At 32.1% G+C, this 18,087-nt stretch overlaps 1 protein-coding gene across 7 annotated transcripts in view; it reads left to right on the top strand.

Annotated features, from left to right (window-relative positions):
* Nucleotides 1-18,087, top strand: part of RABL6 (RAB, member RAS oncogene family like 6) — an 80,108-nt gene that overhangs the window by 3,805 nt on the left and 58,216 nt on the right. For 4 of the 7 annotated variants that reach the window (XM_074289119.1, XM_074289115.1, XM_074289113.1 and 1 more), the window contains exons 2-4: nucleotides 5,585-5,719; nucleotides 15,769-15,816; nucleotides 16,861-16,890. In XM_074289119.1, the coding sequence (XP_074145220.1) occupies nucleotides 5,585-5,719; nucleotides 15,769-15,816; nucleotides 16,861-16,890 (213 nt within the window). The remainder of the gene's footprint in view (nucleotides 1-5,584; nucleotides 5,720-15,768; nucleotides 15,817-16,860; nucleotides 16,891-18,087) is intronic. The other 3 variants (XM_074289116.1, XM_074289114.1, XM_074289118.1) reach the window with 1 other exon arrangement.

Below are 18,087 nucleotides of genomic sequence, written 5' to 3'. Positions count from 1 at the left end.
GTGATAGTCACAATTTGAACCCAGATTCACTAACTTTCATTCTTTAAAAAAAAAAATTGTTTTTTTAAGAAGCAATTCTTTGGGATTATGCTTAGTAAAGCTCCAGAATGCAGGGATACTCTTATTGTATATAATCTGTTACACGTATAATAAACAAATGATATTTTAAAGATAATAAAGAAAGTGAGAATTTAAGATTTTCATCATGCTCAAATAAGGTAAATAAACTCCACAACTCCCAAACATTGAATTTCTGTTTCCAGGTAAGTTTTTTGTTTGACATTTAATTTTGCTATTTTGCAAGACAACAAGCATTATTGGCCACATTGGCTTTTATGTTGTACTTCGGATTTTTTTAATTCCATTTTTAAATGTTAATAATAAAATTAGGGAATAGAGGAGGGTCCCTTTTCCCCTTTCAAACAAAGTTTTCAATCTTGCCTTTGTGGTAGGATAGAAATATTTAGAAGATGAACAGAAGAATTTTCTCATATTTAAAAACAAAGTTCACTGTGGTTGTATTATAGCTATAATTTATTTTCATTTGTTTCTTTCACTAACTGTTTAAATTTATTAAGGTAGAAGAATGAAATCAAATAATTATCTTACAAAATAGTTCATATAAATTAGTAGGGTCTGTGTTTAAGCTCCAGATTTTCCCTTAAGCTATAACACACCATTAATATGACACTATGTTTTAAGAAATATTTTTTTCAATGTCTTAATCTCTTGGAAATTTGGAGCAACAATCTGGAATCTGTTCCCTCAGAAATGTGTTCTGTGGAGGTCGCCCACTGATCCTGAGTGGGCTAAGAACTAGGAATTTTCATTTACTTGTTAAGAAGAAAAAGAGGGAAAATATTTGTTGCCTCATGGGCTCTCAAAATTTATAGAGTATATGGTTCAATTGCCATGTGAGAGCAGTTTTGGTAGAATAAGATGGAGGCACCTTTTGTAGACAATTTTTTGATTGCTGTCCTGGGCCCTCCCTCTTCTCTAACTAAACTATTGGTCAAATTCATTTGCTTCCATTACTATCTCTGTGCTGATGATTTTCAAATCTACCTATCCTGCACAGAATCCTCTGCTGTTCTCCAATCTTGTACCTCCAAGATTTAAGACTCATCACTTGTCATGTCTTATTTTTAAATGTCAGGAGCTGAATTTAAAATTAGGTCTTCTTGAGTCTAGGTGCAGCACTCCATCCTTTTCATCATCTAGCTTCCTCACTAGGGATCAGGAAAGGCTTGATTTTAGAAGGTTTAATATAAAGTCTTACTTGAGTCTTGAAGAAAGCTGAATATTTCAAAAGACTTAGATAAGTGTAAATTTCAGCTATAGAGGCAGGAGATATCTTTAAAGTCAAAGGAATAAATGGACAGTGTCAAAGGTTTCTTGCAGATCCAAATCCTATAATCCTTTACTTGTCTTGGTCTACCAATTTATACCTCATCTGAGACAAGTGAATGATCTGTTCTTGTTAAGAAATACCTTATTTCTTATAGAGAATAAGATGTTGAAATACATTGTTTATGTAGATTTTTGAATCTGCTAGCAGATATATCTGGTGGTAATAATATTGAGGTTTTCATAATCTTTTCCTGTTTCTCTTATTGCTGATTTTATCACAGGTTTTCTTCTTAGAACTGAAATTTTACATGTAACTCTTTTTCATCTGATGTATGCTGGTATTTGGCTTCATTTTTTAATGATTTGGAATAAGTTGGTTCTCTTATGAAATCTCTGCTTAGCCACCCCTTCTATTTCTTGTAATCAGACACATCACCACCTTTAATCTGCTGATTTAAGTAAAAAGAAGTCTTAATATGGCATAATATCAATTATCTGATTGGATATGAGGCAACGGATGTCATTTCCCTTCCCAAGTCACCTTGACTGAATATAGAAAATACCTGCACTTAAAAACAGATATTTCAGCAGATTCCAGATTGTTTCTCCCAAATAGATTTTACACATTAAATTTATACGTACAGCACACATTAAAAATGTAAATTTTAAAAAAAAAAACTTCATCCAATTCAAATTCAAGAATTTACTTGTCCTAGAACCTGAATTTTTTAGCTTGTAATTTGAGAGATAAAGGCCAAAAAAAACCAAACCCAAAACCCAAACCCCTCAAACATTTCTCATTTGGATATGTTATCTTTTAAAAATAGAACAAAAACATCCTAGGCTAGGACATCTAGGTGGTGCAGTGGATAGAGCACCAGCCCTGAAGTTAGGAGGACCTAAGTTCAAATCTGGCTTCAGAATCTTTAAGACACTTCCTAGCTATGTGACCGTAGACAAGTCACTTAACCCCAATTGCCTCAGGGGAAAAAAAAAACAAAAAACATCCTAGGCTAAAAGATGCTTACTCACTATTGCCTTAAGCAAGTCAGTATCTCTTTAAACCTCGGTTTCCTTATCTGTAAACTAAGACTGTTGTACTAGGAAGAGGTCTAAATCTATAATAGATTCTATACATGAACAGTTAATAGTGCTAATTGGAAAAACCTATAATGTTGAAAGATGGAGTTCAAACTCAGCCTCAGATAATAATTAGTTATGTGACCTTGAGCAAGTCACTTAACCTTGTTTGCCTCTGTTTACTCATCTGTCAGTTGAACTGGAGAAAGAAATGGCAAACTACTCTTTGCCAAGAAAACTCCAGATAGGATCATGAAGAATCAGACGTGAATGAAAACATCTAAACCACAACAATTTTATTTCCCCCAAATAATATTTTTTTTCAGTTACATGTAAAGATAGTTTTCAACATTTACTTTTATAAGATTTTTGAGCCTCACATTTTTTCTCCCTTCCTTTCCTACTCCCCAAGGTAGTAAACAGTGTGATATATGGATTATACATGTGCAATCATATTGAACATATGTTATGAAAGAAGAACCATAATAAAAAGAAAAAAAAAACTGAGAAAGCAAAAAGGGAGAGTGAAAGACTTCAATCTGCATTTAGATTCCATTTGTCTGAATGTGGATATCATTTTCCATCATAGATCTTTTTGAATTGTCTTGGGTTACTGCATTGCTAAGAAGAGCTAAGTTATCATAGTTGATCATCATACAGTGTTGCTGTTACTGTGTACAATTGAACAATATTTTTACAAAAGTATAATTGAATATCAGTTCTATTATTGCTGATAAATCTTAGGAAGATGTGAACTGGCCTTTAGAATTAGAAAATTCTGTTAAATAAGAATGAAAGCATATTGAAAGTGATACCTATTATCTTGTCAGACTGAAGGAGGTCAGATAAAAATTGTTATAAATGGCTTACATAGAACTTTTAGACTAGTAAGTTCTAATACTAATAGTAACTACCTAAAAGAGATCATTTGGGGATTTTTTTTTTAATCTGCTGGAATAGTTGATTAGTTTATTCTGTTATAATTTAAATTTTAAAAATTAATATCACTCTTCCTGAAAATAATATAGCTGACAACAGAAGATAAGGGATATTGTTATGGAAAAAAACAAACATGAATTTGGACAGACAACAAGAAATAGTAGAAGAATGAAGGGCCTGGTGTGCTGTAGTTCATGGGGTCACGAAAAGTTGGACATGACTGAACAATAACAACAAAAACACAGATGTCCTGTTATTTTTATATTTAGTTCTCTGAGATATGCTTGATGCTATTTCACTTTTATCATCAGGGGATCTAAATTCCTAAGAGAAAAATAACATAAATTGATATCCTGGTAAATTGTGTAGTACCAAAGTTTTAAATCATTGAAGGCAGTTTGCAATTTAGAAAACTGATGAATTTTTCTAGCAACACACTAAAATTTGAATTAGATAATACCTAATTTGGCACAGGCAAATTAGTAGTAGACTGGACCAATATTGACTGCTAAACTGAGATATTGTTTATATTTTCTAGGACTTCATTCAGATGATACTGAATATAAAAATTCTGTAGTGTCCAAAGAATTCTGAGCTTTCTCATGTTCCTCTGCATAACGGTTACGTGAAGAAGGAACACATACAAATGATTACAGGTCACATTTTAAAGAGAAGCAAATTGAAAGAATAGCTGTATTGGGGAAAAATATGAAGTTTAAATATACATTAATTGATAAAGATAAAATTTAGAAAGTAATTAAAAACCTTAAAACACTATGTAAATATTATTATTGTTATAATATCCAAAGTGAGAATAGAGTTTGAGGTTAATGCAAGTAGAATATTCCATAGTTTATGAAGTAAGCAAGGGAAAAGAATATAGATTTGGAATATGTTTCCTGGGAGGAAAATGGAGAATCCAACAAATATGTATTGATTATAGACTTCAAATAGGCACACAACATCTTGAGTCCCTATCTCATAGCCATAACAGGTTCACATAGTTAAACATATAATGGAACATTATCTTGGACCCATGATTTGGAACATTGCCTTAACTGTGTTCCATCTTCGTATGCTGTTTCTCCTCTCTTAGTTTCCGTATCCTCATCTGTGAAATAAGAATAATAGCATTTGTCTAATAGGGATGTTGTGATATGTATGTATAATATATTTAAAGCTCTTTATAAACCTTAAAGTGCTGTAGAAATGTTGATTATTATCTTTACCTGTTTGCTGGAGAGTTAGTAATTACTCAGAAACTTTTCTTTCCTTGTGGCAAAGACAAACTGTTCTTCTAGATTCTTATCACCATATTATGAATGCATTTGGGAAGTATTGCCCTTTTTTTGGTATGGTTTCAAGGATATTAATAATTTCCATCTTAGCCCAAATCACTAATTCCTTATATAAAATCACTATCATTGCATTAATATCTTAAATCGATAACCGTTATTCCCTAAATACTGGGAAAAGATTTGAGGAAGAGTCAAGTAATAATAAGTATATAACACAAGTGATCCATGAGATTTTTTTTTTTTTTTTGCACCACTAAAAAGAGTCACAGACTAAAAACATTTGAGAACTATAGTTGAACTGAAAATATCCTTATGGTTAGGAAGGCAATAAATTTATTTGTAAACTCTTTATGGAAAAGACAGTCCATTTAGATAAGAGAGTAATATTAGTAGTCATAATGTATTATGTTTTGGGTTTAGATTTGTAATTATATTGGCATAAGAGATTTCCAGTGTGGTAGATCCTCCCACTAGTATGGATGAAATTTTAACTTCAGTTGCCCAGGATATTATTCATAATCATACATTTACTATGTGTCAGAAATTGAATTTGGCCCAGCATTTCTACCCTCTAAAGCCAGTCCCCTTATCCACAATGCTGAGTATTGGCTCAGTAAATTGTACAACTTTTTAAATTGAGATAGAGAATGTTCTAGGTACCTAAGACAAGCATGGAAATTGAATTGGGAGAAAGGAATTAAAAAAACTTTGAGAAGCTTGATGCATATCATGGAACAAAGGAAAATGGAAAAGATAATATACCAATAATGAGTTTGGAGATGATGTGGTCACAGGGGAAAATAAATGGTTTAGTAATGTTTGATTGTGAACTGTACAAATGAATAAATGAAAATACATACATTTCTTTCATATGTTTGTCTTAAATTTTTGTTCTTTTTTTTTTTTTTTTAACCTAGTGAAAATAGTGATCCGAGGAGACAGAAACACAGGAAAAACCACTCTCTGGCATAGACTACAAGGGAAGAAGTTTGTTGAAGAATATATACCTACACAAGAGATACAAGTCACCAGTATCCACTGGAATTACAAAAGTAAGAAAGTATAGGGATCCTAGGTAAAAATGGTTAAAATCTCATATGTGATTGGTAAAAAAAAAAATTTTTTTGAAGCACCTGTAATTTTCTTTTTAAAAGATTTGTATCTTAAAAAAACAAACAAAAAAAAACCTTTCTTTGAAGACAACTTTAATTTCCTAGGATTCTATTGAGATTTACTTGCCTATACCACAACAAAAAGGGTACTTCATTTCATTTTAATTTATTTACCTTTAAAAAGTTTTAATAGTACCTAGGTAAGTTTTCTAATATTTTATTTTTTCCCCAATTACATATTAAAAACAATTTTTAGTACTCTTTATTTTTAGTTCAAAATCTGTCCTTCACTTCATCCCCTCCTTCCTCTCTGATTCAGTAAACAATAGGAAATGGATTATATATGTTGTAATCATGTAAAACATTTTCATTAGTCATTTTATAAAAGAAAACTCAAAAAGAAAGAGTTGAAAATAAGATGCTTGTTGTCTGCATTTAGACTGCCATGAGTTATTTTTCTGAAGGCAGGTAGCATTTTCCATCATGATTTCTTAGAGATTGTGATATATTGCTGCATAATAATCTCTTTGTTAATATTTTATTTAAGGTTTTTTTATCAATATTTTCAAAAGAAATTGATTTATAGCTTTTTTTCTTTGTTTTTGCTCTTCTTGCTCTTCTTAGTTCCATACTAGTGTTATAAGGAGTAGGAGTCCTTTGACTGTTTTTTCCAAAATTGCTTATGTAGTGTTGATATTAAAATTGTTCTTTAAATGTTTGGTAGAATTCACTTATGATCCATCTGGCCCTAGGGGTTTTTTCTTAGGGAGTTTATTGATGGTATGTTCAATTTCTGTTTCCAGGATAGGATTATTTAAGTATTCTATTTCTTCTTTTATTAATCTGAGCAATTTATAGTTTTACAAATATCCATCTATTTCCCTTAGATTCTCATATCTTTTAGGATATAATTGGGCAAAATGGCTCCTAATATTTGCTTTAATTCCATTCATTAGTGGGGAATTTATCCCTTTCATTTTTGACATTGGTGATTTGATTTTCTTCTTCCCTTTTTTAAGCAGATTAACAAATAGTTAATCTTTAATTGTATACACACACACACACACACACACACACACACACACACACACACACACACACACACACACACACCCCAGTTTCTAGTTTTATTAGTTCAGTGATTTGGAGTTGTGGGTTGTTTTTTTGTTTTTTTGTTTGTTTTTTTTGTTTTTTCAACTTTACATATCTTTCCTTAGATTTTCCAGATTTCCAATTTGGTGTTTAATTGAAGCTTTTAATTTTTTTTGTTTTAAGTTACATGCCCATTTCATTAGTCTGCTTGGCTCCATACCTTAAATTTTGGTTTGTCTTATTATTGTCATTCTCTCTCTGTGTTTCTCTCTTTTTTTCCTCTGAGGCAATTGGAGTTAAGTGACTTGCCCAGAGTCACATAGTTTGGAAATATTAATTATCTGAGGCTGAATTTGAACTTAGATCCTTCCGACTTCAGGGCCAGTTCTCTGTCCACTGTGCTATCTAGCTTACCTTTGTTGTCATTCTCTTAATTAAAATTACTGATTGTTTCTGTGGTTTATTTTAATCTAGCTTCCTACTGCCCTTTTATTGAATGTAATTTTTATTACATTAAAATCCCAAAAGGATGCCTTTAATATTTATTTTCTGTATTTGGTTGTTTTTATGACCTAATATGTGGTCAGATTTTGTTTAAATGCCATATACCACTGAAAGGAAAAGGCATAGTCTTTTCTATTCACATTCACTTTTCTCCAGAAATCTATCATATCTAACTTTTCTAAGATTCTATTCACTACTTTTAATTCTTTCTTGTTTATTTTATTGTTAGATTTATCTAGTTCTGAAGAGAGAACAATTGAGGTCCCTCATAAAAATAGTTTTACTTGGAACATATATGTATTTAGTATTGATATTATTTAATTGTCTGTGGTACTTTTTAGTAAGATAATTTCTTTTCTTAACTCTTTTAATTAGATCTGGGTTTGCTTTTGCTTAGTTTGATTTCATGATTGCTATCCCTGCTTTTTTTTTTTTTTTTTTTTTTTTACTTCAGCTGAAGCATAGCAGATTCTGCTCAAGCCTCTTGCCTTTACTCTGTGTATGTCTCTGTGCTTCAAATGTATTTCTTGTAAGATTCTGATTTTTAATTCATTCTACTTTCTACTTCCATCTTATGGGTAAGTTTATCCCATTTACAGTTATAATAACTATGTGTTTTCCCCCCATCCTCTTTTCTTTTTTTTATCCTTCTCTTTCACACACCTTTCATCCTGCCCCTCTTAATAAGTGTTTTATTTCTATCCTCTCCCCAGTTTGCCCTCCCTTCTATTAGTCTCCATCCTCTTTGTATCTTATGCCTATCCCTTCTTACTTCCCCATGGGGAAGGTAGCATTCTATACCCAATTGAGTACATATATTATTCCCTCATTGAGGTAATTCCAGTCAGAGTGAGGTTTGAGCTCTCCTCTTATCACTCACTTTCCCTATTTCTCTCCCCCCCCCCATTGTAATAGTTCTTACACACCTCTTTTGTGAGATAACTTACCCATTCTCTCTCCCCCTCCCTCTTCTCTCAATGCAAACCTCTCCTTCATTTTGTGATGGTGTTTTTTCTTTTTAATTTATCTCATCATAGTTGACTCATATCCACATATTCTGTCTGTATACTACTTCTAATTGTTCTAAGAGTTAAAAGTATCATCTCATGTAGGACTATAAACAATTTAATGTTATTGAGCCTTATATGTTTTTTTTTTTCATTTCCTGTTAATCTTTTTATGCTTCTCTTAAGAAAATCCTAATGTTCAATGTGAGAATTTAAATTCTCTCCATAGAATAAAGCATCAGCTCTAGAGTTAGGAGCACTCGAATTCAAATTCAGCCTCAAACACTTAACACTTACTGTGTGACCCTGTGTTTACTTAACACCAGTTGCCTCGCCAAGAATAAATTCCCTCCATGATATAAAGAACTCTAACTTGCTGTCTTGGCCTGCTGGCTAAAACACTAGACAGACATACAAACTATTTAGTATGTATAATCTTGAGTTAGAGAATAGCAGTAAGGCTTAAGGAATAAAATATTAAAGATAAGGCACAGAATTTGGAGGTTTTTTTGTCCTTTTCATTTATATTATTGTGGTTATATATATATTATTTTTCAGGTTCTGCTTCATTCAATTTGTTTCACTTATGTCATACTATATTCTTTTTTATTCTTCATATTCATCATGTCTTACAACATAATAATCTTAGTTGCATTTAATAATTTGTTTAGCTTCTAGTTGGCATTGTTTTTTTTTTTTCTTTAACAATCAATTTTTAAGGAATCTGTGATGTTTTCTGTGATAGCAAGAAATTGGGAACACAGTAGATAATCCAACATTTGGGGAATGAATAAACATTATGGTACACTCTAACAGATGTAATTGTATCATAATTGACAAATTTAATGGTTGCAAAGAAGTATGGAGAGATCTACTTGTGCTCTTGCAAAATGAAGTATACAGAATCAAGAAAACAATATACAAGTCACCACAACAATGTTAACAAGAAAAAAAAACACAAAAATAAAAAATGAATGTTGTAATATTATAAAAAATATATAATTATAATATTATAAAGAACAAGCATGACTCAAAAGAAAAGGTCTGAGAAAACATTCATTTCACATCTTTACAGAAATCAAGGTCCACAAATATGATGTATTACACATTTTTTCATACTTGTTCAATATATTGGTCACAGTGATTTTTAAAATTCCTTTTTTATCTATACTGTTTGATATATGGGATGGCTCTTGGAGGGGTGGATACTGAGAAAAACTAAAATGATATAAAAAATACTTCAAAAAGTGTTTTGTTTTAAAGAACTTAATGTGTGCTTAACACTGAAAGATATCAAGACAAAAGTAAAACAGTCCTCACCCTCAATGACCTTACATTCTAATGAAAGAAGAAAGCATATAATGTGAGGTAGCCTTAGAGGGAAAGGCATTAGCTGGAAATTGGTCCAGAATTTGAATAAGCTAGAAATATTTCATTACATTCTTAGACCACAATCTGTTTAGCCATTACTCATTCAGTAATTATCTAGTGATTATCTGCTTTTTTTTTAACATCTACTGTTCTTATCCTTTGTTATTATTGTCAATTTGCTGATAGATGTACTGATTTTTTTTTTAATTTACATTTCTCTTACTAGTGATTTGGAAGTCATGTTTTAAATAATTTTCACTTCTTTTGAGAACTGTTCATATCCTTTGACCATTTAAGCACTGAGGTGTGGCTCTTACTCTTTGTACATTTTCTCTATATCTTGAGTATCACACCTTACCAGATAGATAGATAGATAGATAGATAGATAGATAGATAGATAGATAGATAGATAGATAGATAGATATTTACAATCTTGAAAGATTGTAAACTTGAAGTTGTTTATTTATTCTCAGTTTGTTTTCTTAGTGAAAAAACAAGGAACTCCTATGCTGAAGTATAAATAACAAGAGGTGGTTTTTTTAGGCTTTGCCATTTCATGTTCATTGATATAAACCTAAAGAGTGGATTGTTAGTGAAATAGAATGGTCAACTTAGCTTTAGTTAGAATCTAGCTGTGCTAGTATTTAATTTAGTAATACAGTATTCTATTCTTTTACAACTCTGCCTTCCCTCTCTCTAGTCAGGTGATACTACTCAAAGGATCTCATGATTATCATGCTAAATAGTTGATTTGTGGGATTCAATGTGATCACATATTTCTGGAGCTTTAGAAAATTTTCCATAAGAAGATCTATCATGAAGACAATTTATAGCCATGTACCTATCTCCAAATTTTAATGTGAAACTTTAAAATATGATGGATAATAGTAAGATTCTTATTTTCCCTATTGCCAGGCAGCTTATTTGTTACTTATTTGGGGAGGATAGGAATGTAGTTACTGTGATAGGTGGTGTTACTTTGATTTTAAAATTCATTTTGAATCTCGTCCCACAATGCCCCATAATTTTTTTTCTCCCAATCTCTAAATGTATTACAATAGCTTCAGTGCTACATTATTCACAAAAGTAATGCTTTTCCCATGGCATTACTGAACTCTCATGATTCCTAGCATTCTTGTTACAATTACTCAGGCTTTCATTTTCGTGGCTCCTTATTGGTTCTCCTAGAAAAAAGAACTTGCTTCTGAAGATTAAGGAGAAATAAAACTTCATAACAAGGTATATAGTACTTTGTAACACAAAGATGGTAAGAGAAAGATGAGCTGAAAAAGAAAATTAATAGAGGGAATTGAATATTGAAAGGAGACAAAATAATGTCAAAGCAAACTTGTTGTAGTAGATAAAATACTGAAATAAAAGGAACCTGACACCTCCAAAAGAAAATTACATATTTTTGTGGTTTCTTTTGTTAGAAGGATTCAAGTAAAATTGAGTGCTATGGGACAGCTTGGTGACAGAGTGGATAGAGAATCTGAGTTCAAATCTAGCCTTAAACACTTTTTTTTTTTAAATTTAATTTTAATTTTATAATTATAAAATTTTTGACAGTATATATGCATGAGTAATTTTTTTATAACATTATCCCTTGTATTCATTTTTCCAGGTTTTCCCCTCTCTCCCTCTACTCCCTCCCCTAGATGACAGGCAATCTCATACATTTTACATGTGTTACAGTATAACCTAGATACAATATATGTGTGTAAATCCAATTTTCTTGTTGCACGTTAAGTATTAGATTCCGAAGGTATAAGTAACCTGGGTAGATAGACAGTAGTGCTAATATTTTACAATCAATTCCCAGTGTTCCTTCTCTGAGTGTAGTTGTTTTTGTCCATTGTTGATCAACTGGAAGTGAGTTGGATATTCTTTATGTTGAAGATATCCACTTCCGTCAGAATACATCTTCATACAGTATTGTTGTTGAAGTGTATAGTGATCTTCTGGTTCTGCTCATTTCACTCAGCATCAGTTCATGCAAGTCTCTCCAAGCTTTCTGAATTCATCCTGTTGGTCATTTCTTACAGAGCAATAATATTCCATAACCTTCATTTACCATAATTTACCCAACCATTCTCCAATTGATGGACATCCATTCATCTTCCAGTTTCTAGCCACTACGAAAAGAGCTGCCACAAACATTTTTAGCCTTAAACACTTAATAGTTATATAATTATGTATCATTTAACTCCAGTTAACCTCACAAAACAAAAAACTAAGTACTAGTTGTCCATCTTTTCCAAGCATTGAACAATAGGCTTCATGATTCACAGTATTCAGTGACATATAGGATGGTAATGGGGGAGGAGAGGTAAGTGTTGGAACTAAAAAGAAGGTATCAAATTTATACTGAGTTAAATTGTCAGAAACCATAGCTAGAGGATATGTGGTAAGTCTATCTAGTTCATCTAATTATAAAGGTAAAATCAATACTGTAGTTCTTGAGCTTCACAACCTGAAAGAAGTGCTGTGATTAATACAATTGTGTGAAATAATAAGAAAAATAATTTTATGATAATACCTAACATAGCACATTAAAGTATACAAAGTACTGAGGCTCACAACTTTCTGAGGTACATGCTCCAAATGATAATCTTCATTTTACAAATAAGGAGGATTTAGTGACTTGCCTGATATCACACAAAGTAGTTAACTATCAGGAAGGATTTCTGGTTCCAAGGTCAGCACTCCATATAGCATACTGGTTCACTAAGGAAGATTTGGAGCTTTTATAAACAAACAACTCTGGATATAGGTTTGGCTTATTAGGGTAGCTATTAATGTAAATTCAGTGGCTTTTAAGTCAAGTTATTGTTAATCTGTTGTTGGGGAATATATACCTCAGGAAAAGAGTATGTTAATTATAGGTTCTGATTTGTAGGCTTTCTAATCCACTGAATAGAAATTTTTTTTTAAAGAACTTTAGTTATTACAACAGAATATTGGAAATTAGAGAGCCAAACTGAGATTTTCTTTTTCTTTTTTTAAACTGAGATTTTCAATGAAACAGTCTTCTAACTTCATCCTGGAGTCTTTGATTTTAAGCAAATTCCTTATTCTTTGCAGTGTTCATTGTTATGTGGGGATGGAAGAGGGAGGATTTAATATGTCTATAGAAACCTTTTTACTAGTACAGATCAACAACTCATCTAAAATATAGTCTTAGTTGCCTAGAAAATGAAGAGGTAAAGGGTCTTGTCCAGAATCATCTTTAGGGCCAGGATTTGAACCTAAATTCAAATATACTTCTTTTCTGTCTTAACAGTTATAGTGTTTCCTAGATTTATATAACTGTTAAATATCTGCTCCTTCAAATGTGCTAGACAGGTCAGCATTATTTGATCAAAAAAGTCAATGCTCAGAATTTACTGTGAGGGAGAGCAAAGCAAAACTGAGGAGCCCTTTCTGATCTGGGGACTGTCTCATAAGACCTATTTGGCTATTGGGCCCAACTGATACCTATATCAGGGATATGTGTCTAATGTTATAGTTAAATATCATATCCATGTTAACTTCATAATTAAGGCCTGGAAGCTAGAAAAAAAATGACTTTCTAAAGTCAAATCTGGACCTGGAAGTTTTATTTAGTGTCATATCTTTTGACCTGTAATTTTCTTTCATAGACCCAATTTGAAAAACAGGTTTAAAAGACACTTTGAGGGGCAGCTAGGTGGCCCAGTGGTTAGAGCAACAACCCTAAATTCAGGAGGACCTGAGTTCAAATATGGCCTCAGACACTTAACATGTCCTGACTGAATGACCCTGGGCAAGTCACTTAAACCCAATTGCCTCAGCAAAAAAAAGAAAGAAACCACTTGTGAAGTTATATAAAACATTTGCTTCAAATCAGTTTCTTCTTTCTTCTCTAGGTATGGATAGAATTTTTCATCAAGTCTTTCAGAGTAGTCATGGATCATTGTACTGCTGAGAATAGCAAAGTCATTTACAGCTGGTCACCAGAACATTGCTGTTATTTTATATACAGTACATTTCATTTTGCCTGAGTTCATGGAGGACTTTCCAGGGTTTTTTTGAGAGCATCCTACTCATCATTTGCCATAGAATAATAATATTCCATTACAATCATATATCACAATTTTTTTATTCCACCAATTGATGGGCATCCCCTCAATTTCCAGTTTTTTGCCCTGAGAACAGAGCTGCAACAAATTTTTTATATATATCTTTTGCCTAATATTCATGCCTAATAGTGGTATTATTAGGTTAAAGGATATGCATGAATTTATAGCCCTTTGGGCGTAGATCATATCTTTTGATCATTTATCAATTGGACCATAGTATTCAGTTCCCTCTTTCATTGAATGACTAGCTTTTCCTCTGAAGGATTATATTCAGTTTTTCTGGGAAAGTGATTCTTGTTTATAATTCCAGCTCCATTGCTCTCCAGAAACTCATATTCTAAGCCCTCCAGTCCTTTAATGTAAAAGCTACTAAATCTTGTTTTATCCTGACTATGGCTCTACTGAACTTGAATTATTTGTTTCTGGGTGTTTGCAGTATGTTTTCCTTGACCTGGGAGTTCCAAAATTTGGCTATAATATTCCTGGGAGTTTTCATTTTGGAATCCCTTTCAAACAGTGATTTCCATTTCTACTTTACCATCTGGTTATAGAATATCAGGACAGTTTCCCTTGATAATTTCTTGAAAGATGATATCCAGGCCCTTTTTTTTTTGGATTATGACTTTCCGGTAGACCAATAATTTTTTTTTTAATTTTCTTGTTTTTCATTTTTGTTGTTATTGTTGGTTTGTTCTCATGGTTACACCACCAGATGCAAAATGCTCTCAAGTCCAACACATGTAGGACTACACTGCTTTGAAATGTTAATAACTGTTTTTAGTCTCCCCTCCCCACCAACTGTATTCTCCATCACATAATTTTCATATCTTTGAATGAAATAGTTATTGTAAACCAATACTTATTAAATTATCTCTCCTGGATCTATTTATCAGGTCAGCTGTTTTTCCAATGAAATAGTTCACATTTTCTTATCTTTTCTTTTTTTTTTTTTTTTTTTTTGGTTTTTTCTTTGTTGTATCCTGATTTCTCATAAAGTCACTAGCTTCTATTTGCTCAAGTCTAATTTTTAATGAAATATTTTCCTCAGTGAGATTTTGTACCTCCTTTCCCAGTTGGCCAATTTTGCTTCTGAAGGCATTCCTTTCCTCATTAACTTTTTGTATTGCCTTTTGCATCACTCTCAATTCTTTTCCTAATTTTTCTTCTCTCTCACCTGATTTTCAGAATCTTCTTTTGAGCTCTTCCATGGCCTGAGTCCAATTCTTGGAGGCTTTGGATGAAGGAGTTTTGACTTTGTTATCATCTTCTGAGTGTATTTTGATCTTTCTTGTCCCTGTAGTAACTTTCTGTGGTAACTTTTTTTGTTGTCTGCACATTTTCCTAGTATGCTACTTGACTTTTAACTTCCAAGCTTCAGGATTTTATGAACTGTTTTCAGAGATTCTGACCACAGGCTCCCTTTTCTGCCCCGGAACTGTTAGAAGTATCCCCACCCCACTATAGCTGTAAGATCTAGTGTGCTAAAACAACAGTCTGGCCAGGGTCAGGGCCAGGCTAGAGCTGTGCTGGAGTGGGCTGTATTGGGATTGCATGCTGGACTTTCACTCTGGTGTCACAGACCTTTTCTGCTGATCTTCTAAGTTGCCTTTGGCTGAAAAAGTTCTACTCTGTCTTTCGGGGTATTCTGATGATCTAAAATTTGTTTAAAGTCATTATTTAAAGGATTTGGAGCAGTTTGGGGGAGAGTTCCTTTCTTAACTTTACCATATTGCCTCCACCTCTACTACAGTCATTTTTGTACATATAGTTTCTTTTCCCTCATTATGATCTCTTTGGAATACAGATTCAATAGAGTCACAGTGCTGGATCAAAGAGTATGAACAGTTTTACAGCCCTTTGGGCATAGTTCCAAATTAGTATACACTTCTAATAATCTTTTTTTTTCTCATTTTAGCCACAGATGACATTGTAAAAGTTGAAGTCTGGGATGTAGTTGACAAGGGTAAGTCATCCTCTCCCTTTTTAACCTAAAGTCCTACGTTTGATGTGTTTTATGCATGAAGATCCGTGTAATTTTTTTCTTTGCTTTTATCCTTTTAAAATTCTGGGAAATTTTTTTCCTCTGTTTCAAACAGCCTTGATTATATACAGTTTTATGAAATGGATGTTGTACATTCATTATCAAACTAAATCTCTGGTTCTGCTGGTTCAAAATTATCTTTTATTCTGTTTATGGTTTTAATATGCTATATTAGCTCTTAAGGTAGAATAAAACAAAACAAACTCCCCTAATGCCACAGCATATAAGATAGGAGTCAAGAGCATATCCTTTATTCAATTTTATTTAATTCTTTTAAAATTAACATTTCTGGTTACTTTGCCAAAGTTTCTTTCTTTAAATTTGGGCTTAATCCTGATAAATCAGGCAAAAGAATAGATTTATTCAAGACAGTTGTATTTTAGAAATGTGATCTTAAACACTGTCCTAAATTCTTAAATGTAAGGAAACCTGTCAAATCACGAGTTCTGAAGTTGACATATAAAACTGGAGAGATTCACATGGAATATTTTTACTAGAACATCATCCTTATGAAATGCCAAGAATTGAGGTATAAGAATTAGGTTATTCTACTGTCCTGTATTCATTGGTCCTTAGGTTCACAGCTCCTGTTACCTCAAAAAAGATATTCAAAACATAGCTCAGAATTTTTTTCTCTCATCACAAAAAAAAATATTCTTTTTGACTCCTAAGAGATAAAATAGCATCAGCATTATTCCTGCAGTACTTTTTCAGTTGTGGAATAAAAACATAGAAACTAATACCAGACTCCATCAGATGTTGTCTTGAAACTTAAATAGTTTACTGGTTTTTAAGGGGAAGTAAGAAAACAACTGACAGAGAATAAGTTTTAGTCCATAACAAAGAGTGAGGGAATGGGTAGGAATATTTTTTCTAGCCTTTTAATGAAATGCTATTTAATAAAATTTCTGAAGTTTCATTGATTAATGATTAACAATCTCATTTTTTATTTCTTCTTATGCTTAGGGCAAAAATTTCTCCTCTGTGATTCTTTAGGTGAGAATTTATACTAGTTGCATTAGCCTTGCATTATTAAAGCATTTTTGCAGTGTAGTGCTGAATAAGATCTGGTCTTTTTCTTACCTTTTCCAAGATCTTATCTTTAACACATATTGATAGTTGCATGCCATCCTCCAATTACAAGGCTTTATTTGAAATGGCAAACACTAGAAATATGTTTGAACATGTACTTTTCATGCTAGTAGTTTCTAGCTTAATTCATCTTTATTTCCCAGATATTCTTCCTGGGATATAATATTATATATTATTAAATAATATATATATTATATATATATATTAATACATATTAAATAATATATATTATTAAAGATTTAATGGATAAAGAACTATTTAGAACTGATTTTAGTACAAAAATTTTTTTAATCACCTTGTTTTCATTGTTAAGTTGTGGTAATGAAATTCATCTAGAAGAACATTAAGCCATTCCAATTTAGCCTTGTGTTGACATACTTTAAAAACTCTTTTCTGCAGTGCTTTTAGCATATTTTAGAAGTTGCTTCCCAGAGAATTAACAAAATGTCTTACTATTCAAAGGTCCAGTTATTGTCCTATATTATGAAAAAGGCAGTATTCTTTTGCAACCATTTGGTGATTTTTGGGAATCTGCTAGCTTGTATTTAACTTAAGTGTTTGCTTCCTAGCCTTGCTGTTGGTTTATTTTTCCCTCCAGGCTGCTGTAAGAATTCAAGAAGTGGGTTTGGTTTTTTGTATATCTAGTGAACAATGTGGTTCAGCACTGCATTGTTTTGTAGTACAGATTTTAATTATCCCTAAACTAAAAGTATTTTTTCTTTATCTTGAAGTGCAATTATTGTCTTGAAGGACAGTAATTTCCTGAGTAATAGATTGAATTGCCTTTTTGTTTTGGTTTGGTTTTGCTTTCTAGTTGTGTGCATTTATTTATTAGCTATCTGTGGGGCTTGGGGTGTTGATTAAATCTTATAAATTGTTTTTAGCTGGTAGTTTTTCCTCCTCTTTCCCTTAGGCTGGGGAATACATCAAAGCAGGAGCTTAACCTAGGTTTCACAGGTAGATTTCAGGGGTTGAATTTGGATGGGGGGAAAAAATTGTCTTTATTTTCACTATCCTAAAACATTTTTAGAATGGATCCCTAATACAAAAATAAAGCATCCTGTTCTGAAATATACTTGATGCCCCTATAATGATATAGGA

This window comes from Sminthopsis crassicaudata, chromosome 2 (assembly GCF_048593235.1).
Source record: "Sminthopsis crassicaudata isolate SCR6 chromosome 2, ASM4859323v1, whole genome shotgun sequence".
In the NCBI taxonomy this organism is placed as follows: Eukaryota; Metazoa; Chordata; class Mammalia; order Dasyuromorphia; family Dasyuridae; genus Sminthopsis; species Sminthopsis crassicaudata.
Note: the sequence above shows the minus strand (reverse complement) of the source record. Positions and strands in the feature narration are given on the sequence as shown.